This window comes from Leptonychotes weddellii, chromosome 15, assembly GCF_054177405.1.
Source record: "Leptonychotes weddellii isolate Sample4059 chromosome 15, ASM5417740v2, whole genome shotgun sequence".
NCBI lineage: Eukaryota > Metazoa > Chordata > Mammalia > Carnivora > Phocidae > Leptonychotes > Leptonychotes weddellii.
Window position 1 is genome coordinate 49,918,384 of NC_138383.1, and position 22,170 is coordinate 49,940,553.

General features: G+C 55.7%; 3 protein-coding genes and 1 long non-coding RNA gene across 5 annotated transcripts; 2 read left to right on the top strand and 2 right to left on the bottom strand.

The window, feature by feature from the left end:
* Nucleotides 1-1,844: 1,844 nt before the first annotated feature.
* LOC145717437 (uncharacterized) lies at nt 1,845-3,910 on the bottom strand. Its single transcript, XR_014140648.1, has 2 exons — nt 3,620-3,910; nt 1,845-2,268 (listed from the first exon to the last, which is right to left on the bottom strand). It is a non-coding gene; the product is annotated as an uncharacterized LOC145717437 (long non-coding RNA).
* A 27-nt stretch (nt 3,911-3,937) lies between these two features.
* On the top strand, nt 3,938-5,499 carry MED11 (mediator complex subunit 11). The gene is made up of 3 exons (XM_006743124.3): nt 3,938-4,133; nt 4,248-4,378; nt 4,965-5,499. Exons 1-3 carry the CDS (start codon nt 4,049-4,051, stop codon nt 5,100-5,102), a joined length of 354 nt encoding a protein of 117 aa, XP_006743187.1. The 5' UTR covers nt 3,938-4,048; the 3' UTR covers nt 5,103-5,499.
* On the bottom strand, nt 5,436-9,820 carry CXCL16 (C-X-C motif chemokine ligand 16). The gene is made up of 5 exons (XM_031038982.2): nt 9,086-9,820; nt 8,623-8,761; nt 8,287-8,369; nt 6,520-6,936; nt 5,436-6,061 (listed from the first exon to the last, which is right to left on the bottom strand). Exons 1-5 carry the CDS (start codon nt 9,192-9,194, stop codon nt 6,015-6,017), a joined length of 795 nt encoding a protein of 264 aa, XP_030894842.1. The 5' UTR covers nt 9,195-9,820; the 3' UTR covers nt 5,436-6,014.
* ZMYND15 (zinc finger MYND-type containing 15) lies at nt 9,801-15,378 on the top strand. 2 transcript variants are annotated; one of them, XM_081805852.1, is made up of 13 exons: nt 9,801-10,929; nt 11,333-11,567; nt 11,655-11,810; nt 12,065-12,225; nt 12,778-12,930; nt 13,249-13,329; nt 13,482-13,598; nt 13,697-13,785; nt 13,873-13,971; nt 14,082-14,235; nt 14,289-14,383; nt 14,656-14,816; nt 15,058-15,378. In XM_081805852.1, exons 1-13 carry the CDS (start codon nt 10,353-10,355, stop codon nt 15,227-15,229), a joined length of 2,250 nt encoding a protein of 749 aa, XP_081661978.1. In that variant the 5' UTR covers nt 9,801-10,352; the 3' UTR covers nt 15,230-15,378. The 2 variants fall into 2 exon arrangements, with proteins under 2 accessions (XP_081661978.1, XP_081661977.1); XM_081805851.1 differs by having other exon boundaries at nt 9,808-10,929; nt 14,325-14,383; nt 15,058-15,376.
* The last annotated feature ends 6,792 nt before the right edge of the window (nt 15,379-22,170 follow it).

Sequence of the window (22,170 nt, forward strand, 5' to 3'; positions counted from 1 at the left end):
CCATTTGAAACTGTTCAGTGGCATTTAATACATCCACAGTGTTGTGCAGCAACCCCCCCAGTTGCAAAGCATTTTGCTCCTGATATTTTTAATAATTCACTTTTTAAATTTTACGGTACACAATCATAATCACTTTTTTAATGGCTTCTTGGTTTGTTTTGTGTGTGTGTGTGTGGCCAAGCTCTTGGCCCATCTGTTCCCTGGCAGTTTGGCGCCTTTCTTTCCAGACTGAACTCGCAGCCCACCTTGCCCACTGCAATCCCATCCTCTAGCTCAACTGCTCCTCCTTTCAAACACCTGCTCTCAGACCCCAGCCTGGGCTCCGTCCCACCACCACCCTGCCGGCCCCGCCTGACTGGGTTAGCAAGCGCCACCACAGAAAAATCACACAACTGGACATATTTGTTCATTCAACAAGTAATTTTTAACACATCCTAGGTGTCAATACTGGGCGCTGGGTATACATTTGGGGCCGTTGCCCCTAAAGGGTCTCTAACCTCAGCTGGGCCCTCAATTCCTGATGAGCCTTTGTCCCTCGCCATCTTCCTGGCCACCTCCCTCACCACCTCGCAAACCTTCCTGTTTTTCACAGAGATGAGGCTGCGAGGGACGAATGATTTCAACTTCCCACCTCCTACCCACAAACACCAACATGGATCCCAATTCTCTCTACAACCAAGGTCAAGCCGCCTCCTCCCGTTCAAAGCTCGTCCCTCCACCTGTGCTCAGATCTCTCCCCTCCCACCTCCTCTGAGACCCCGATTCATCCCACCACCCGCCTCTCTTCGACCTCTGCCTCTCTCCACTGGTTCTTCTCCACGCAAATCTCTTCTACTCGAGGAAGGAAGGAGACCAAAGAGAAGACACTCCTCCACACCCAGGTCTCTTCCACATGAAGTAAATCTCTACTCGTTTCCTCTCTACCACTCGCTTTTAGTGCGTTGTTATTTTCAAAGTCATATATGCACACACGGTGTAAGGGGTCGGACACAATCACAAGGCCTATACCCCACCCCTCTCCAACTCCCTTCTCCTCAGAGGCAGCTACCTTCACCTCCTTCAGATGTTCCTTCTGGTATTGACCTCCATATTCCCAAACAACCTGCTCACTTTGCTACTTTCTGATTTTCGTCTTAAGCATCTCTGGCGTCCTGCTATACGAGGGGAAGACTGAGCTCCCTTCTGCCCCTCTCCCCCACAGCAGAATACTTTCCCTCCTGCCCCCGGCATCCCATACTCCCAAGAGAATGGTATCAATGGAGGTTAGATCAATATTCAATATTTATACTTTCAAGCCTACGCGTAAGTTATCCAGAGTCGTCCTGATGACCTTTCTCTTCTAGCACCAGGTGGTCTTCCCTGAATCACTATCATTTTAAGAACCTGTTTATTCTCTGAGTTCATCCCTAATTTTGCCCTATACTCTCCTCGGAAAGTCTATATATGCACTCAATACATTCCAAACAAAGCAGATGTTCCTCTCTTCCATCTCCGTGAAGAAGAGAAGCCTTCTAAGAACTGCTCCATTCCGATCTCGATGTTCTTCATGCCTGTCACCCTGCATCTCCCTTCACCCCATGTTCTTGTTCACCTCTCTGCAGCACCGAAGCCTTACTCAGTCTCTGGATCCCGCAGCTTTCTCTTCTGGGTCTACATCTAATAACCTCCTGAGAAAGGGAACTCGGCAGAAAAATTTGCCACCTCTGGACATATCAAAATGTCTTTATTCCATCTTCGTTTTGGCTGTTGTGAGAGTCCACGTCTCCCCTAAAATCTCTTCCTCCGTGCTGTGAGGACAGAAGCTGGCCACCTAGGTAAGGACTGGATTTCCCAGAACCCCGGAGTTGGGTGAGACCATACGACTGTTTATTCAGTGGAATGTGAGTAGGAATTATCTGGGCTACTTCCTAGTCAGACCTCTGAGCCAGGGTCTGCCTCCCCCACGTTTCCTCCTCCCCCTCGCTGCCAGCTACGACGCAGGCAGGCAGCAAGCCAGTCTCGACAGGGCAGACGGCGCTGCCCCAGAGCAGTGTCCCTCAGAGGTTACTGTGCATTCAGATCACCTGCGGAACTTCAAACCCAGATACCGATTCGGAAGATGTGTGCGGGGCCTGCGATTTTGCAGGTCTAGCGAGCTCCTAGGTAATGTCAGTGCTGCTGGCCTCCAGACCACAGGTTGGAGTACAAGACCCTACAGGATGGTAGAGTTGCACTGCTCGTCTTGATCTCTGGATGATCTGTGCAGCATGCTGAATTACCCGTGCTGGGCTGTCCCATGGGGGAAAAAAATTAAGTTCTATGTTGTTGAATTGTTGCATTTTTAGCCTTCATCCTAGCACAGCTGGAGTACAGAATTCCAGATTGGAACAACTCAGTAAATAAACTTTCATTTAATCCCTATTTTCTTTGTTTTTTAAGTTGTTGTGTTGTTGTTTTTTTAAGTTTATGTATCCATTTAAATAATCTCTACACCCAATGTGGGGCTCAAACTCACTACCCGGAGATCAAGAGCCACACACCCTTCCAACTGAGCCAGCCAGGCACCCCTAATCTCTGTTTTCAATACAACTGTGCCCTGGGTGGGCCTTTCACACCAAAGACCCTCTGTTTTCCATCTTCAACAAAGAAACCTCCAGGAATCTGATGGGTTGGGATTGAGTGGTTGCACAGATGTATGCATTAAAGGAGAAGATCGGGGGGGGGGGGGCAGGGGGGGTCTAACTACTTCAAATAATCCTCCTCATTTTAGTATCACCTACACCCCAGTGTACATGATGCCACTAATTTAAGAGGAAATCAAGTTGCTTTTAAGCTTTCTCCACTGCTGGCTTCATTACCACTTCACTACTAAATCAGTCACCACTTACTTTTCTGTCTTCCAGCTTCTATCTAAAGTTTTGCTATTAATTCCCCCCCCTCTCTCTTTGACCCCTTAATAAAATCCCCTTGTTGTTCTTTGATTAGGATTTTAAAAAGGAGTGAAGTTAAATGCCAGGTCCCTCAAGCCGAACTGAAAGTCTCCATTCATTTGCTAACCGTGTGCCAAGTAGCTTCATTCCCCTTCTTCCAGGGGCTGTCCAGATTGACCTTTCCAAAGAAGGTAAACCTGGCCATAACACACTTCTTGAAGATCCTTCAAGGGCTTTCAGAACAAGGTCCAAATTACTCCGCTTGCAAGCCTTTTCCTGATCTGGCTCCCACTCCAGCCTCGCCGCCGCCACGCTGCCCTCGCTCCGCTCAAACTTGAATCCCCGGTGGTACTTGGGCGGCGCCAGGCACCCCCTCCCCGGCCCCACGCCCTTGCCTGCGCCGCTCCCCTTTTCCGCTGCAGCCTCCCGTCCACCTGGTTAACCCGCAAGACTCGGCTCCAGCAGCGCTGCCCCCCAGAAGCCTCTCTCTGGGCTCCTGCAGGTGCACCCTGCGCACGCCTCGGAGCAAAGGTCGACCTCGCTGTCACCCGAGAGCCCATCCCATTCGTGCCGCATCCCCAGACCCGGCCGCGTAACCGGCGGCCAGAAAGGGAAGGGGGGAAGGCCGCAAGGAGCCAGCTCCGGGGAACACGCTGCTAAGCCTGGGTGTCAGCGGGGCTCCCGCCCGGGAGGAACAATGTAACACTCACCGAGTCCGCCCGACCCCGGGCCCCGACGGACGGCGGAGCGGGGCGGGCAGGCGGAGCACCCCAGGGCTCCCATCACCCTCACCCAGCACCAGCAGCCGCGCGGGCACTTCTCGTAGAAGACATCAAGTCGAGCCCCCGGGCGTGTCGCGAAGGCGCGAGGGGCTGAACGACCTCCAAAGCTTCACTACCGCCTCTTCCCACAGGTGGTCGCGAGGGGGCGGCGGCGGCGCAGACCGGGGCAGGCGCTCGATACCCTGGGAGTTGTAGTTCACCAGGCCAGGCAGCGCCGAGCATCCTGGGAATTGTAGTCGCAGCCCCGAGCGCGCCCTGCGCAGGCGCAAGCCGACAGCCGCTTCCGGGCTCAAGCGACGCGTTTCGCGGAGGGAGAAAAACCCCGTGGATTTGGGGGGGGCGCTCCCCAGAGCCGCGATGGCTACCTACAGCTTGGCGAACGAGAGGCTGCGCGCCCTGGAGGATATCGAACGGGAAATCGGCGCCATTCTCCAGAATGCAGGTTCGGGACCCAACGGCCGGCACCTGCGCTCGCGGCGGTGGGGGGGACGCCAGGTGCCCGCGGGGGCAGCCCCGGCCCTCTCCGGCCAGCCCGGCCCTCTCTTCGCCCCCGCAGGTACTGTGATCCTGGAACTGTCCAAGGAAAAAACCAACGAGCGGCTCCTGGACCGGCAGGCGGCGGCCTTCACGGCGTCGGTGCAGCACGTGGAGGCGGAGCTGTCGGCTCAGATCCGCTACCTCACCCAGGTGCGTGCGGTGGCAGGTGCTGCGCCCCGCCCCGCGCTCCGCCTTGCCGGGGCCTGCGGCATCCTTCGGGGCGGGGCTTTGGCCCTTGGGGCCGGCGGGGACACCTTTGCAGAACCCTCCCTTCCAGGGTCGGCTTAACTCTCCGGAGGGAAGATATTAAAGGCGGCCTTGCCGCTGGCGGGGAAGTCCTGGGAAAGGACTGGTGACCAGTGCCAAAGCCGCAAGACTGTGCACTCAGAAACTTGACCTGACCTCGGGGGCCTGAAGCGGCAACGCCCCGAGAAAAGGGACAGGGTTGAGAGGGTTCTCGGGTCTCTTACAACAGCACCCTTCATTAAGTTTTTACAGCGTGCCAGACACTGCTTTATCTAATCCTGCAACAGCTCTAGGAGGTAGTTAGGCGTACCCACATTTTACAGGTGAGTTAACAAGTTCAGTGATTTACCTTGGGTCACCCAGCCACCTCCCATGTGCCCGAACGGCTTCACATTCGGGGAAGAAACGAGACAAGAGACCTGGCGCTCTCTGGGTTGGGGAGCTGGGTAAGGGAAGGGGTGGGTCACTGATCCATGCGAATGTCCTGCAGGTGGCCACGGGGCAGCCCCATGAGGGCTCCAGCTACTCTTCAAGGAAGGACTGTCAGATGGCCCTGAAGCGGGTGGACTACGCTCGCCTCAAGCTCAGCGATGTGGCCCGAATCTGTGAGCAGTTGCTGGAAAACTAGGCCGACCAGGCAGAGCGACAACTTGGAGGAAGGCCACCACACAGCACCCGGGACAAAACCCGGAGACCTGTAGCGTGGGAAGTCAGGGCTGCCACATACCGGCCCTGCTGGGCAGAGTATCTGAGGACAAAGGGGCAGAAGGTGGGGACGGAGACACTTGGAGATCAAGCCGGCCTGCGACGATGCCCTGACCCTTCCAGCAGGTACACACCACGAAAGTGCTGACAAGCTCAGACAGAGAGATTCAGACACCCAGCACACTTTCTCAAACACCCCGTGTCCCTACCCCAGGCTTCTGCAGACTGGACCAATGAAGACACATTCTTCTTCCCATTGAAAGAGATAAAAGAAGAACTAGGGGTTTTAATAATAAAAACAACAGCAATGAAAACAAGGAGCTCAGACTCTCACTGGAACATATGTGGGTGATACGGGGATTGAGGAAATAAAACCAAACTGCATGGTGCCTACTGAGGAGGGAGGAAGAGCGGGAGGGCCCAGGCCTGCAGTGGGGAGTCGGGGGAGGAACAGCCGGTGTGTGAAGACAGACTGGGTGGGACAAGGGGGCGGTGGGACCCTGAGCGGACGGGCTGAAGCCAGGAACCATGGTAAGGGGGCAAGGGCATGAGGCCAATGTCTGCAGAAAGAAGAGTCAATAATTATAAAAATAATCTTTAGTAATTAAACACATAATTTGTCTAGGGTATTACAGTAAAAGGTAGATTTCACATTATAGCATAGGAAAAAAACCCAGGAAGGGTTTACAAGAGGCCAGTGGCCGGGTGTTTGTATATTAAACATCAAATAGCTATGGAGTGCCAATTAGGTGCTAGAGATTATTCGCATATGTTAATTACAGGCATATGGGGGAATAAATCTCAGCGTCTACCCTTACGGGTTTCCACTCTCAGCTCAGGCTTTGGAGTCTGATGCTACGGGTATGTAAGGAAGCTGCAAATCTGGAAAAGATAAGGAAATTAAGATATCAGCTCTGAGATTAAGGAAAGTTGGGGGAACGGCTTGAGCTGGGGAATTAGACCCCAAAACATCACCCATACAACCTAGTACAGAGTAGGTGCTCCGTAAAGATCTGTGAATTAAATGAATGGCCCCCACCTCCCTCCACAGGTTCATCTCCCCCTAGCCTGCTCCAGCTGCCATCTTACGTTGCTCCAAGCCCTGCCTGGCTCTGAAGGTCAAGCACGGGTCCTTGGGCCTGTGACGGCTTCCTTCCCTCCCTCCCTATTCTGTAAATGTCTCTAGCTGACGCTTCTCATGGCCTATGGTCCGCGGTGCAGACAGCCTGCATATCTGTCTGCCTGGGGCAGGTTTCCAGCCACCCAGGAGCTACTGGGGGCAGGATCCCTGCCAAGGAAGCTCCAAGTCCCCGAGAGAGGGGCCCGGAGGCCCCGCTTACCTGGAGACTGCGGCAGCGAATGGGCCATCCTCTTGCACAGCACGTACAGGAGGACGGTGGTGAGAATGAAGATGATGGCCAGGAGGGACAGCACGGGCACCATGGCTGAGGTCCCCGCTGAAGGCCCCACTTTTTCTTCCAGCTGTTTCTGACTTTCCCCAGCCTCAGGCCCAGCCGCCAGACTGCGGCCCTCGGTGGATGTAGCGATTTCATTGGCACGGGTGAGATTTTTGTCCAAGGACCGTGCCCCGGCTGGAAGCGTGGGCTGCGCAGTAGACTGCGAGGCGGGTGGCGGGTACGTCTGAGCAGGGGAGCCCGTGTCTGAAGGTGCCCTTTGTGTGGGCTCAGGAACCTGGGTGCTGGGAGGAGGTAAATGCTCCTGGGGGGCCGCACTGCCAGAGTTAGCGTATCCACATTCTGGAGAGGCGAGAAGTAAGGAATCGTGGCTATGAGATGAGGGTACCAAGTGAAGAAGCAGTCCAAGAAGAGGGCAGACCGCAACAGGGAAGCACTGGGACAAGCACTGGGAAGGGCATGCCTCCTGAACGGGGAGGTGGAGAGACCTGGGTTGGAAGCCTGGCTCTGCTACGGGGCGGGGGGGGGGGGTCGCCGCACGACCTTGTCCCTTGTCTCTTGGCCTCCCTGGGACGCCTTTCTTCCAGCTCTGGAGCAGGGAGGATTTTCCTACCAAGGGCCACAGTAGCTAGGAGGATTAAGGGAAAGACTGCGTGTAGGTCTCTAGCCCACAGGGCAGTCTGTGCGCCCCGGAAGCTACACCAGACAATTTCTGCTGCGACAGGTTAGAACCTTTTGTGTATTTATTTTAGGAGAAAAATGCAGCCGGCGCATCAGCTTTGTGACTTCACAGACGTTATTGCTTTAGGACAAGCTGCTAGTTAAGTTTTTTAAAAGTGGCATGTGTACACATAACAATTTATTCGTCTTATTGTATGTAAATTTTACCTCAAGAGAGGAAAAGCGCAATAAAGTATTGAGCTCAATAATGCACATGCTGAAATGCTTGGGGATGAAGTGTGGTCATGCCTGCAGCTAACTTGGAAATGCATCGCAAAAATAAGGTGGGGGCGCCTGGGTGGCTCAGTCCGGGAAGCATCTGCCTTCAGCTCAGGTCCTGATCTCAGGGTCCTGGGATGGAGCCCCCTTTCGGGCTCCCTGCTCAGCTGGGAGTCTGCTCCTCCCTCTGCCCCTCTTCCCCCACCCCCCAACCCCCGCTCCTGCACTCTTTTCTCTCTCAAAATCTTTTAAAAACAATAAGGTGCATTGATGACGCATAGGATAGACAGATGGGCGTGGACTAAAGCAAATATAGTTAACGCGCTGTAAAACTTGATATTGTAAAAGATAAGTTACATTTGCTGTATTTTGTACCTACCACATAAAAGACATGAAATACAAATATATAAAAGCCAAATAACGTAGAATCTAGGTGGTGGGCCTATAGATGTTCCCTGAACAATTCTTTCAACTTTTGTGTAAGTCTTGAAATTTCCATAGTAAAATACTGGAAAACAAAAGTAGTGCCTTGCTTTCAAGAAAAAAAGTAAATAAGAGCACAGGAGGAACTGGCAAAAATCAGGACAGCGATGGTTAGCGACACTGGGTGAATTGGGGTCTAAGGAACTTTGGCTGGCACCAGGTACAATAGGAACACGAGGTGTCATGGGGAGGGGACAGAGGCAAAGAAGATTGTAAGGGGCAGACCGCTGCCCTGGAGACAGACCCCAGGGAGGAGGGGGAAAGTCGTACCTTTGCGATCAAAGCAGCTCATCAACTGTTGAACCCACGAATCTTTGCTGCCCCCACACACACTCCGGGAGTGTAGCTGGAACCTAGGAAGGAAGAAAGTGGTCTCAGCTCTTTCCTCGTTCCAAAGATGTGAAGTCACTGCCAAGAGCCAGTGAGCCCTGTCTGCCCAGGCTGGGAAATTCCCAGGTATGTGGGAAAGGGAAAGCAAGGTATGGAGAATTACGGGGCGAACGGAATCCTGGGAGGGGGCTAGGTCCCCCCAGGAGTTCCAGGTGGAGCGGTGAGGGTCCTGGAGGCCCCCAGAGGCGTGGGGCTCCCAGGGCTCGGTGAGACTACCTGACGTAGGAATTACAGCGATCGTAGGCTCTCAGGTGTCTTCGGAGATGTGCCATGAACTCCGCCATTGGAGGGGGGCCGGAAGGAATCGCTTTGTGGCAGTAACAAGTCCCGATGGCGCTGCCCTCGTTGCCGTCGCCTGGGGTGTGGGGGGCGGGGGGAGACACAGGTGGTCAGCGCAGGTTCCCCGCCCAAAGGGCTCCCCCCGCTGGTACTGCGCCTCTTCCTTCGATCCGATCTGACCCCGGGCGCAACCCACACCTCACACCCCCAAACACGGCCCGAACACGGCCCGGACCCGGGGGGGGGTCCCCCAGCCTGTGCCCCGCCCCGGCTGCACGGGGACCCCGGCTCGCCACTTCCTCAACGCAACCCCGCGGCCCTCGGCGCCCCCGTCCCCCGCGCCGCCCCCATCCCGTCCGCGGACTCGGGGACCCGGGGGCCACCCCGGCCCCGGACGAACCTGGCGGAGGCAGCTGCGCCAGCAGGAAGAGGAGCGCGAGGAACCGGGCGCGCCAGGGCCGGCTCATCTCGGGGGCCAGGCGGGACCCGGGCGCCGCGTCCAGCGCCATCGTCCCGGGCCCGCGGGAATGCCGGGCAGCCGCGGCCGTCGACGGCGAGTCCCGGCCGGGGTGGGGTGGGGGGGGCAGCGCGAGCTGGCGGCGCCCTCCTCCCGCGCTCGCAGCGTCCGAACCGACAGCGCGGTCGGTACTGCGGGCCCGCGCGCGTCCGCCGCCCGCCGCCGCGGGGAAAGCCCCGGAGGCGGGGCTCCGCGCCCCCGCGCCCCTGCGCCCCCGCGCCCCCCGCGCCCCCGCGCCCCCGCGCCCCCCGTCGGCCCCGGGCCCGCGCCGAGAGGACACGGCCGGGAAGGTGCCCGCAAAGCGAAACGCGAGCGCGGCTGCTAGGCGGGGCGCGCGGCGCGGGCGGCGCACGGACTGACTCAGCCCGGCCCCGGGACGCCGTCCGGCCGTCCCCAGGTCAGGCCGCAGGCCCGAGGACTCGCAGGCGCGGCCGCACGGCTCCTTCCACCCCCTCGGCGCTTTCGCTTCCCGGCCGGGCGCCGGCGACTCGGTCACATGCCCGGTGATGCCCCCGGGGAAGTCCGCGAGCGGCCGCAGAGCCGGCCCGGCCCCCTCCGCGCGAGCCTCGGGCGCACCCCCCGGGTCGCGGGCCGCCCTGACGTCACGCCCGCCCCGCCAGCCCCGAGGTATTTACCTTCGAAAAGTGGTGGCGGCTGCAGGTACCGGAGTGGTGGAGCGGCCGGGAGGGGCTGGGTCCGCGGGGGCTCCCCGCCGAACCGATCCACGCCGAGGGGATGCCCCGGCTCCGGGTCCCTCCTCCCACACCCTACAGACGGATCCAAAATAATCCCTCCTCACCAAGCCCTTCCCCATAGGATTAGCCCTCCAAATCTAGTCACAAGTCAGACCCTACTTTTGAGGGGTTGAGCCTCAGATTTTGAGGCCCAAATACCATCTCACTCCTGACTACTCATCTTAAACCCTGCTTGCCCGCTTCCAAGCCCAGCCCCCGTTCTCACCCTGAACTCCCACCCTTAGCCCTGAAAAGTTGTCTCAGCTGGTAACACCCAGAGGCCCCACCGTAAGTGACCCTCAAAGCCACACACCCCCCCATTTGGGGACCCAGCCCCAAACCCACTCCTACCCTCTCCCTCACCATACATCCCTTCCTCTGCTCAGTCTGGGCCCAGAACCTGCGGCCCTGAAGACATGGAATTTGTGTCTGGATACCGCGATGAGTTCCTTGATTTCGCTGCCCTCTTGTTTGGCTGGTTCCGAAAGTTCGCGGCAGAGCGTGGGCCTGGGGGGGCCCGCCTTGAGGGCCGCTGGCGCCAGCTGGAGGCTCAGATCAGAAGGCTGCCCCAGGACCCTGCCCTTTGGGTGCTCCATGTCTTGCCCAACCGTAGTGTGGGCATCAGCCTGGGGCAAGGGGCAGAGCCAGGCCCTGGACCAGGCCTGGGGGTTGCCCGGTTCCTGGGAGATGAGCCCCCACTCCACCTGCGAGACCTAAGCCCCTATGTCAGTTTTGTCAGCCTGGAGGAAGGGGAGGAAGCAGAGGAGGAGGAGGAGGAAGAGAATGGAGAGGAGGAGGGTGCAGGCATGGAGAAGGTAGATCCAGAGGAGGACGGGGAGCCAGCCCCCACCAGCAGGGAGTCCCCCCAGGAAGCAAACCCTCCAGGGGAGACAGAGGAGGCTGAGCAGGAGGCAGGAGGCGGCGAGGATGATTGCCGAGAGGACAAGGCAGAGGACGAAGCGGGCCCTGAGAGGAGGAAGGGGCGGAGAAGTGGTAAGAACCCCCGGCTGGGCCATCTGCCCTTTGGAAGACCCCCTCTACCAGGAAGCCTAGCCAGAAGTCACCAACGGTGGCCTACAGGCCAGTCTGGCCGGAAAAGGTGTTTTCATTGACCCACAATGTTTTTCGTTTTGTTGGGGGTTTTTTTTGAGCCAACATTTATACATTGACAGAAAAAAATTCCAGAAAGTTCCAGCAGCAGGTCCACACTTCTGCATGGCCACACACACCCCAGCACTGTGCAGCAGGCGTCCCCTTCCGATGAGGCATCCCCTCTCTACCCTCTCCCCTCGGTTCACTTAGTTGACCCGCCTAGCCCCTGTAGGCATGACGTTCATACTCCTGACCCTGACCATCTTTGCTGCTCCCCGCCCTTGACTTTTCCCTTCTTTCCCAGAGGCTGCCCCCCTGCACCTTTCCTGCCTCTTACTGGTGACCGATGAGCATGGCACCATCTTGGGCATTGACCTGCTAATGGATGGAACCCAGGGGAGTGCAGGCAAGGGCTCAGAGACCGAGAACCTGGTTCCTCGGGCCTATGCTCTCCTCTGCCACAGCATGGCCTGCCCCATGGGCTCCGGAGACCCTCGAAAGCCCCGACAGCTCACCGTGGGAGACGCCCAGCTGCATCGGTACAAAAACCTGGTATCTGAGGTTGGGGAGGCCTAGGGATCTGGACCCCTGAGCCCCCCAGCCTGACAGTCTCCACCCGCATTCAGAGACTTGGAGCGTCTGGTCCCGAGGCTGGGCGTGAAGTTAGCCAAGATGCCGATGCGGACGTGGGGTCCCCGGCCAGGCTTCACGTTTGCCTCCCTCCGGGCTCGAACCTGCCATGTCTGCCATAGGCATAGCTTTGAGGTGAAGCTGACACCTTGGTGAGCAGCCTGAAGGATGGAGTGAGAGGGAGGGAGACCCCCAACACTCGGGCAAGCAGAGAAAGCTGGCTGGTGGGGGGGTGTGCAGCAGACAGAGTGAGGGTCCGGGAAGTCGATGGGGAGAAAAGCAAGCTGTTAGGACCAGAGTGTACAGAAAAGCAGACCGGATGATACATGGGCAGCTGTAGGACACAGAGCAGGCCGAGGACCTGCAGAGATGAACGCTGGGTGCCCACCACCCCCTGTGACCCCAGCCCCCAGTGTAGTGCCGTCTTGTACTGTGGAGAGGCTTGTCTCAGGGCCGACTGGCGCCGATGCCCAGATGACGTGAGCCACCGATTTTGGTGCCCGAGGCTTGCAGGCTTCATGGAGCGGGCCGGGGAGCTGGCAAGTCTGCCTTTTACCTACACTGCAGGTACCACAAGGCCATGGGGCTGGGGGGCGGGCGGGACTGAGACAGGGGTTTGGGACTGGGGCTGGGCGCCTGGGTGCAGGGTCCCGGGCCTGCAGGAGAAGTGCTTGGGGCTGGACCGCAGGAGCGAGGCCCGGATGCTGGGGGTTTAGGGCTGGGGGTCAGAGCCCTGGGGCTGAAGACAGGGTCTGGAGCTGAGGAGTGCGAGGAGCCTGCGTCCCTGAGAGAACTCAGGGGATTCGGGAACAGGAGTGCATGCACTTGCTGCCCAGCTCTGCCGGTAACTGGGGACCATGAACTAATCACTTGAATTTTTAGACCCTCAGTTTCCTCATCTGTAAAATGAGTATATTAACCAACGCTAAACCCCAGGGAATTGTCACAAGGATCCCGTGGGTTCGGTGGTGTCTGCTCTACTGTAGACGCTCGGAAATGTTGGTTCTCTCCAGGCCTAGAACCAGCTTCAGACCCAGGGGCCTTGAGAGAAACTGAGAAGAGCTATAGTCTGGGGTCCTAGCCCCCAGGCCCTCACCCCCTCCCCTCCTCCCTCTCCAGAGGTGACCAGTGAAACCTTCAACAAGGAGGCCTTTCTGGCCTCACGGGGCCTCACTCGCGGCTACTGGACCCAGCTCAGCATGCTGATTCCAGGCCCTGGCACCCCGAGGCGCCCCCGGGGCAGCACGCCAGCCCTGAGCCTTCTTCTTGGTGGTTCGTGGGGCCTCTCTTCAGGCATGGGCCCCTTAGCACAGAGGGAAGGATGGGGGAGAAAACGGTTGTCCGGGCCCCAGATAACCCCTCCATGTACACACCCAACTCCATTACCACCACCGTGGCCATTTCAGGCCTTTCCCCAATCCTCAAAGTAGTCACCACTGCCCACCCCATTGGGAAGCCCCATCCACAGGCAACCTCCCATTCCTCTTGCTGCAGCTCCAGGGAATACAGCTCCTTTGGAAGGAAGAAGGGGATGTGCCAGGTGGGGGTCTCCCTGACCCCAGGATCCTCTTCTTCCTTCCATTCTTTCAGGAGATCCCTACCAGCTTCTCCAGGGGGATGGGCCCGCCCTGATGCCTCCTGTGCCCCCAGATCCACCCAGGGGCGTCTTTGGTGAGCTGGAGGGGCCCTGAGGGGGCAAGAGGTAGGGACAGGGACTGGAGCGCCAGCAGTCTGAACGGCTGAGAAAAAGGAGGCTCTTAGACTGGAAGGGGCTGCTGGGGTCCAGACCGGGGCCAGGTCCCCCAATAACCCGCTCTCCCCAGGCTCGTGGCAGGATTACTACACGTGGAGGGGCCTCAGCTTGGACTCCCCCATGGCCGTGCTTCTCACCTACCCATTGACTGTGTATTACGTCATCACCCACCTGGTGCCCCAGTCCTGTAAGGAGAGCAGAGCGGCGGGACCGAGGGGGGCAGGGAGCTGGAGGGGGACAAGAGGAAGGGAGGACATCTTCTTAAGCGGCTAACTTCTCACCCAGTCCCTGAGCTCAACATCCAGAACAAGCAATCACTGAAAATCCACGTGGTGGAAGCCGGGAAGGAGTTCGACCTGGTCATGGTGTTTTGGGTAAGTCCCTCCAGGACCCGAGGTTGGGCATTTGGGTGTGGAGCTGGCCGTGGGGTGGGACCCTGATCTGTCCTCTCCATCCTCCAGGAGCTCCTGGTCTTGCTCCCCCACGTGGCCCTGGAGCTGCAGTTTGTGGGTGACGGCCTGCCCCCTGACAGTGACCAGCAGCATTTTACCCTGCAGAGGGTGAGGGCTGAGGGGGGGGGGTGTCCTCCTTCCTTCTGCTCTCCCCTTGCCTAGCGCCTCCCAGTGCCCTAACTTCCAGCGGTGTCTCCACTCTGCTCCTGGCCCCCCAGGATGGCCCAGAGGTGTCTGTCCGTCCTGGTTCCGGGGTATCCACGCGGCTCGGCTCCAGCACTAAGGAGAAGGGGGGCCGCAGGGACCTGCAGATCAAGGTGTCTGCACGGCCCTACCACCTGCTCCAGGGGCCCAAACCCGACCTGGTTATCGGTAAGAGCCTGGCGAAGGAGTGTGGGGACCTGGGAGAAGGCCGAGGGCGACAGCTTCTGCACGCTCTCCCGCTCTCCCTCGGTCTGCAGGATTTAACTCCGGCTTCGGTCTCAAGGACACTTGGCTGAGCTCGCTGCCCCGGCTACAGGTGGGGGATGGGCCAAAAGGGACCTGCTCTCCCCTCCTGCCTCCACCCCACCCCCCTTCTCCGATAGCTGCTTCTTCCCACCCTCTGCTCCAGACCCGGGCGCGCCCAGGGCCCTCCCGACCCTGTCTGTCTGTCTGTCTGTCCGCCCGCCTCGTGCCTCCCTCCCTGTCTGTCTGGGTCCCCGGTTTCCACCCCCGTCTGCGCCCCTGGCGCCTGGGGAGGGGCTGGGCGGAGGCGCCGCTCCCAGAGTCAGAGGCCCGCGCCCACCGCAGTCCCTCCGAGTCCCGGCCTTCTTCACCGAGAGCAGCGAGTACGGCTGTGTGATGGACGACCAGACCATGGCGGTGGCCACGGGAGGGGGCACCAGCCCCCCGCGGCCCAACCCCTTCCGCTCCCCCTTTCGCCTGCGAGCCGCCGACAACTGCATGCCCTGGTAAGGACCTGCGACCCCCGCGGGGTCCTCCGCCCTCCGGGGACCCCCTCCCCGCGACCGCCGCCCCTGCGGGCCTCCACCCCGCGCGCACACGGCGGTCTGGATCCGGCTCCCACTCTCCCATCCCCAGGGGCGTGCTCAGCCCGCGCTGCCCTGCCCCCGACGCCCGACCCCCGCCCCCGACGCCCGCCCCGCCCCGCCCCGCGGAAGCCCCGCCCCTGACGGCGCCACGCCCCCTCAGGTACTGCAACGCCTTCATCTTCCACCTGGTCTACAAGCCCCCGCAGGGGAGCGGGGCCCGCCCGGCGCACGGGCCCGCACCCCCGGTCCCGACCCCCGCCGCGCCCCCCGCCCCCGCCCGCAGGCGCCGAGGGGAGAAGAAACCCGGGCGGGGGGCCCGCCGGCGCAGGTGAGGGCTCAGGTGTGGCCGCCCAGCCCTCCCCCTCGCACGCCCGGGGAGGGAGAACCGAAACGCTCACGGCCCGGGGGAGGCCGGTTGGCGGAGCTCGCAGAGGTAAATAAAAGTACTTGTTTGAAACCACCGAGTCACGGCCGCTCTGGTTACACACCCATAACCGGGTCATTAAACGTAGAGGGAGGAAAAGGATTTCGGGATGATTCATTTTCCTCCAGCTTCTTTCAGCCCCTCGACGGCTGTCCCCTCTTCCCTGCGGCTCCGACTCCGACCCTCCTTGGTGATCCCAAACTCCTGATGTATGTGTGTAAGTCACTGTAGGCCCCAGTAACCCTCAGGGGCCCGCCCCAAGGCAAGGCAAGACCCAGGAGCGGAGAGGGGCTTCTCACTAGCGGGCAGGGGACGCACACGAGCTCCTGGGGGCGCACAGGCCTTGGTTTAGGGGCCGCGAAAGGCCCCCAGCCACCCACCCGTGGGCCATCCTTGTCCTTCTCTCATTCCTCATATGCAACGAAGAACCAGCTTGTGCTGAGTCCACTGCGAATGTCACTCAAACCCAGTTCATGTCCGCTCTCACTGCCCACTCGACGAGTCCGGCAGAGAATTCTTTCTAGGACATTACTTACCTGCTTAAATCCCTCCGGTGACTTTCCTCCACTCTTAAAATCCCCTGAGTGTGGGCTGGGTTTAGTGACTCAGTCATTAAAGTACAGAAAGGGAAGAGTAATGGAGAAACTTGGCAGACACCACCTTGACCAAGTGATGAAGGTTAATGAGCGTAAGTCACGGGGACATCATGTGCTCCCTGACATGTTGCAGTGAGAAAGCCACATCACCTTCCTATTCCTCCCAAAAATCCATAACCTTGGTCTGACCCTGAGAAAACAGCAGACAAATCCACACTGTGGGACAGTCTACAAGATGCCTGGCCGCTCTTCTTCCAAAGTGTTCCAAAGTCATCGAAGGCAAAAAAGACCCAAGAAACTGACAGACTGGAAGGGAGTACGGAGACGTGACATCTAACTATGATGTGGTCTCCTGGATTGGATCCTGGGGCAGAAAAAGGACATTAGCGGAAAAACTGGAGGAGGAATCCAAATAAAATCTGTAGGGTTTAGCTAACGGTATGGTGTCGATGTTAATTTCTTCCTTTTGATAAACACGCTATATGTCTTATAGGTTCTTCTCTCCCTTTCTGTCATTCTCTTTTATTATAAATATTTTGGGCGTCGAAGTTTCCAAATACACAGAAAAGCCCAGAGACTGCATCATGAATCTCTATGTACCGGTCTCTCAGCTTCAACAATTATCAACGTTTTTCTTATTTTATTATTACTTCTTGGGAATCTATGACATAAGAAGACATGTGTATATATTTGGTCTTGTCCAGGTTCCTGGCACAAGAGCTTCTGAAATCCTTGGAATCTCCTTAGTGAAAGGGGTCTTGGGTTATTCATCATAAGCCCTTCCAACCATACCTGTGTTTATGCTAATGAGGTGACCCTAGGTGGACCCCTACTGAACTTCATGATGGAGGCTGCCTGCTAGTAATAGTGTGAGTAGAGTGCTGGAATTTTCACCCCACTTTTCAACCGCCAAGGAGTGGCGAGGGGGCTGGAGACTGAGTTAACCGCCAGGATTTCATCAATCACGCTTACGTAATAGAGCCACCATAAAAACCCCTAACCAATGGGGTTCAGAGAGCATCCGTGTTGGTGAGCACCCTGAGGTAGGTTCTGAGGGTGGTGCAGCTGGGGAGGGCGTGGGGGCTCCACCCCACCCCACTGCCCACCCCTTGCCCTGTGCATCTCTTCCATGTGCCCGTCCCTCAGTTGGTAATAGGAAACTGTGTTCCTGAGTACCATGAACCATTTTAGTAAATTAGTGGACCTGCAGAGGGGGTCACGGGAACCCTCAATTTATAATCAGTCGGTCAGAAGTACCGGAGACCCGGGACTTGTGCCTGGCATCTAAAGTGGGGGCGGCCTTCGGGGATTAAGCTCATTCTGGGTACTTAGTGTGAGACTTGACTAAAGAGAACGACATCCTGGGTGCGAAGCCGCACTGGCCAAGCAATTTCTCGCCCCACAGGCCGCTATCTGGGCAGGTGGAGAATCGGTTGGTGTGGGGAAACACACACGCACACACACACAACTTTGGGTGTCAGAGTGCCGGTAGTAAAAACAGCTAATCGTTAGTGTCAGAAGTGAGCTACACTAGCCTTCGCTCACAGAAACATGTGGTTTGGGAAGAGAAAGGAGGAAGGGTAGGGGATGAGGAGCCCTTACCTTCCTGGGTGGCCATGCGCTCACTCCCGCTGCGAACAGCAGAGAGGTCCGCACTCAGTTACCCAAGGTAAACTGACCAGTGGAATTTAGAATTGGACCCAACTCCCAAGGAGCTAGTTCCCTGGTTGCCTAAGGAAATGGAAACTAGTAAGAAAAATGGGAAACACACCATCCCTTGGTGATTATCTGTAATGGCTAAAATAAGATTTAAAAAGAGTTCTAGTTTGGGCTTTGGTGCTAGACGGAGCTCAGGTTTTGGTCAGCCTAAGCTTCGGCTGCTAGCCTCAGAGATGGCCACAGAGAGTCACCGAGAAGGCTGTCAATGTGGGGGTGGGGTGCAAAACCACAGAATTACTGAAACCAGACACCAGCGGGTATAGCGTGAGAGAGTTGCCCCATTTTGTAGATTGGTATCATCAACTTCCTGGAGAACCTTTTTAAAAGTGGATTGTGAGGGTGCCTGGGTGGCTCAGTCGGTTAAGCGTCTGCCTTCGGCTCAGGTCATGATCCCAGGGTCCTGGGATCGAGCCCCACATCGGGCTCCCCCTGCTCGGCGGGGAGTCTGCTTCTCCCTCTGACCTTCCTCCTTCTCATGCTCTATGTCTCTCATTCTCTCTCTCTCAAATAAATAAATAAAATCTTTAAAAAAAAAATAAAAGTGGATTGTGAGGGTGCCTGGGTGGCTCAGTCGGTTAAGCATCTGCCTTCGGCTCAGGTCATGATCCCAGGGTCCTGGAATCGAGCCCCGCATCGGGCTCCCTGCTCAGCGGGGAGCCTGCTTCTCCCTCTGCCTGCCGCTCCCCCCTGCTTGGCTCTCTCTTTCTCTATGTATCAAATAAATAAAATCTTTTAAAAAAAAAAAAGTGGAGTGTGAAAGAGACTAACTTAAGGGCAATATCCTTCGCTTTAAATGCTGCAGGGTAGAACTGGGTGGACGCAGGACCCACAGCTTCCTCTTAAATCACCACAGGTGGTTGCATGCAATCCAGACACGCAGGACGTTTTTCCTGGGGAATAATCCCAAAGCCACCCAGCGGCCACCAAGAGTCCCCTCTTTGGCACACACTCAGGGACGGTGGAAAAGGCCTTAGTGTGAGTAACATAAAACCCTCCTCTCTCCCCTATTACTCGGGAAATTCCAAGATTTTGAGAAGCACCGTGCCAGGAACTGGGACAAAGACCAAATACAGATTAGTCTATCGCAAGATCACACCCCCGCCCCCCAGCTTCTTTCCGGAGTGTTTGCGAGCACAGTCTAGACATTCATCATCTCACGTGCATCTATAACTAACAAGGGGTCGTCACAGATGTCGTACCCAACAAAATCAGCAAGTACTCTCTAACATCTTACGACACCCAGTTCACATTCAAATGTCTTTGATTATCTCAAAGGCGGCTTTTATAGCTGATTTGTTCCAAGAAATAAACAAGGTCCACAGGTGGCTTTGGCTGTTGTTGTCCCTTAGGTCTCTTTAATCTGTGAGGGAATTCCCTCCCTTTTCTTTCTTTTTGGTTTCCATGTCACCGGTTCGATGGGAAACAGAATCTTCGTCCTGTAGAATCTTCCTCATTCTGGATCTGGCTGATGGCTTCCTCGGGATGTTTTGTGCTGTGTTTCTTTGTTTTTGGGGTTTTTTGTTTTGTTTTTTAATTTCCTCATTTATCTTCCTTCGTTCCTGTAAGCTGGTAATTAGATCTAGATGGGAAGACACTTCTACTGTGGTCTGTGCCAACTTCTGCAGCTGATCTCATGCCACTTGCCACCCCCTCTCTACCCTCCAGCCAGATGCCTCTAAATAGACACAGTGCTCTCTCATCATGGAACTTCCCCATTTTCTTGCCCAACCGATGTCGTCTCAGCCTAAACATCACTTCCTTAGGAAAGGAGAACTTCCCTGACTCCCTGATAAGGGTAGACAACCCCCGCGTAAAATTCTCAGAGCGCCCTGTATATCTCCTAAGACCATAAAAGGGAAGCCCAGGTCCCTGGTGAATTGAGGGTAAAGAAAACTTTTTACCACTCCCTTGGCCAGAAAATAACCTTTCCCTGCATTCCTGGCATCTACTGCATAAAAAGTAGGAAAGGATATGATTATCTCTGAGTGGCAGGATTACTGAGGATTTGCTTGCTCTTCTGGTTTATCTGTGTTGCTCATTTTTCTTCCATGAGCACGCAGTACTTGTGTAATAAAAATGTTTAATTTACAAATCGTTGCCTTTAATAATTCACTCACTAAACACTGAGTGAATGCAAGCAAGGCTTTGTGTGGTACTTGAGAGATGTGATGGGGGAAAACAGACAGTGTCCCTGCCTCCGTGAAGCTTACGGTCAGTGGCAGGGGTCCGTAAACCATGGCCTCTAGCCCGACCCAGCCCTCCGCCTGCTTTTGGATGAGCGGCAAGCTAAGAAACCAAAAGAAGAAGATTCTGTGATGTGAAAATTATATGAAATTCAAATTGCGGTGTCCATCAATTTATATCAAAATAGACCCCACAGCTATTTATTTATGTATTGTCTGGGGCGACTTTCATGATACAAACAGCAGGGTTTTGTTTTTTTTTTTTTCTTTTTTCTTTTTCTTTGCAGACTCCCTGCTGAGCAGGGAGCCCGATGCGGGACTCGATCCCGGGACTCCAGGATCACGACCTGAGCCGAAGGCAGCCGCCCAACCAGCTGAGCCACCCAGGCGCCCCCCAAACTGCAGGGTTTTGAATACTGTACTTGAGACAGAAACCCTATAGCCCTACAGAGCCTAAAATATCCTCTAACAGGCTCTTCGTAGAAGAAGTACTCTGACCTCTGGCTAGGGCAAGATATTCTTTAACCTTTTTTTAAGATTTTATCTTATTTATTCAAGAGAGAGCATGAGCAGGGGGAGCAGCAGAGGGAGAGGGAGAAGCAGACTCCCCGCTGAGCAGGGAGCCCGATGGGATGCGGGGCTTGAAGCCAGGACCGGGAGATCAAGACCTGAGCTGAATGACCTGAAGGCAGATGCTTAACCAACTGAGCCACCCAGGTGCCCCAGGGCAAGATTTTTAAAAATGCAGGGGCGCCTGGCTGGCTTAGTCGGAAAGAACACGTGACTCTTGATCTCAGGGTCGTTAGTTCGAAGCCCCCACGTTGGGCATAGAGATTACGTAAATAGATAAGTAAACCTAAAAGAGAAGATTTTCGGGGCGCCTGGGTGGCTCAGTTGGTTAAGCATCTGCCTTCAGCTCAGGTCATGATCTCAGGGTCCTGGGATCGAGCCCCGCATTGAGCTCCCTGCTCAGTGGGGACCCTGCTTCTTCCTCTCCCATTCCCCCTGCTTGTGCTCTCTCTCTCTGACAAATAAATAAGGAAAATCTTAAAAAGAAAGATTTTCAAAATGCAGATTTATGAGATTTTGTGTAGGTCATAAAGTCAATTTAGTGGGCCTCAAACAGCATTCTTTTTTTTTTTAATGAAATAGAATAGAATAAAACTATTAGGTGTATCATGTGTCATGAGAGTGAATATTATTTTGTGAGACATTTGCTTCACTTACATCTACCATATATGTTCAGTGTGTGTGTGTGTGCTGCATCATGATATGAGATGTGTTCTTTACTGTAGACCATGGTCAAACATCTGAAAGTCACAGGCTTGGAGGGAGGCCTGGAAGACATGGAGAAGTCACCAGGAAGTTCTAGTACAGTGTGACTGGTGTGATGATGAGAAGTTCCAGACTCTTAGAGACACAGAGGAGGCACTTAAGACAGCCTTGAGGTATCAGGGAAGGCTTCCTAGAAGAAATGACATCTAAGCAGTAACCTGAAGGACAAGTAGGGGTTAGCCAGGTAAAGAAGAGAAAAGATGGTAATAGCATGTGCAAAGGCCCTGGGGCAAAAGTAAGTAAGGGGTTTGGGAGAAACTACAAGGAGTTCAGTACTGTTAGAGTTTAGAATGAGATGAGGCTTTTTTATCCCCATCCCTCTCCATCACGTCACACCTCCATTTTCCCTGAGCGCTTATCCCAGTTGCCTTATTATTTATTTATTTACATTATTTATTTATTTACAATTTATCCTTCAACACACTTGAAAAAGTAAATTCCACGAAAGGGGAGACCGGTCTGTCTTCTTTAGAACCATGCCCTCGCACCATGCCCAGGACAGACTAGCCACTCGGCATTTACTAAAGGAATTTTAGGAAGAGATCCCTCCCTGCTGTACTGGGGGGAAAGTGGACCCTGGAGGGTAAGGCTTGTCTAGTTGTTCAACCAACAGCTGGAGGTAGGCCATGAGTCCTGGATTTAGACAGACCTGGTTTGAACCCAGGCAGATTCAGACCAGAACCCTGGAGAATCTCTTCCGAGAGCCATGCTCTGTTGGGCTGGCACAGAAAGTGCAAAGTGCAAATATGCACACAGGGCTTACTCGTGTCCGAGTGTTTTCTGAACACTTCATTTACATATATGAATAAATGTAATCTTCGTCACAAACCAGTAGGTATTGTTAGTATCCCCCATTTCACAGATGAGGAGACTGAGGCACGGGGAGGTCGTCACTTAACCACGGTGAAGCAAGGGAACCTGGAAACAAATCAGGGAACCCAGCTCTTGAATATGGGCTTTGAACCACTACCCCAAACTGATTCTTGGAAAACCACACAACTTCCCAGAACAGACAG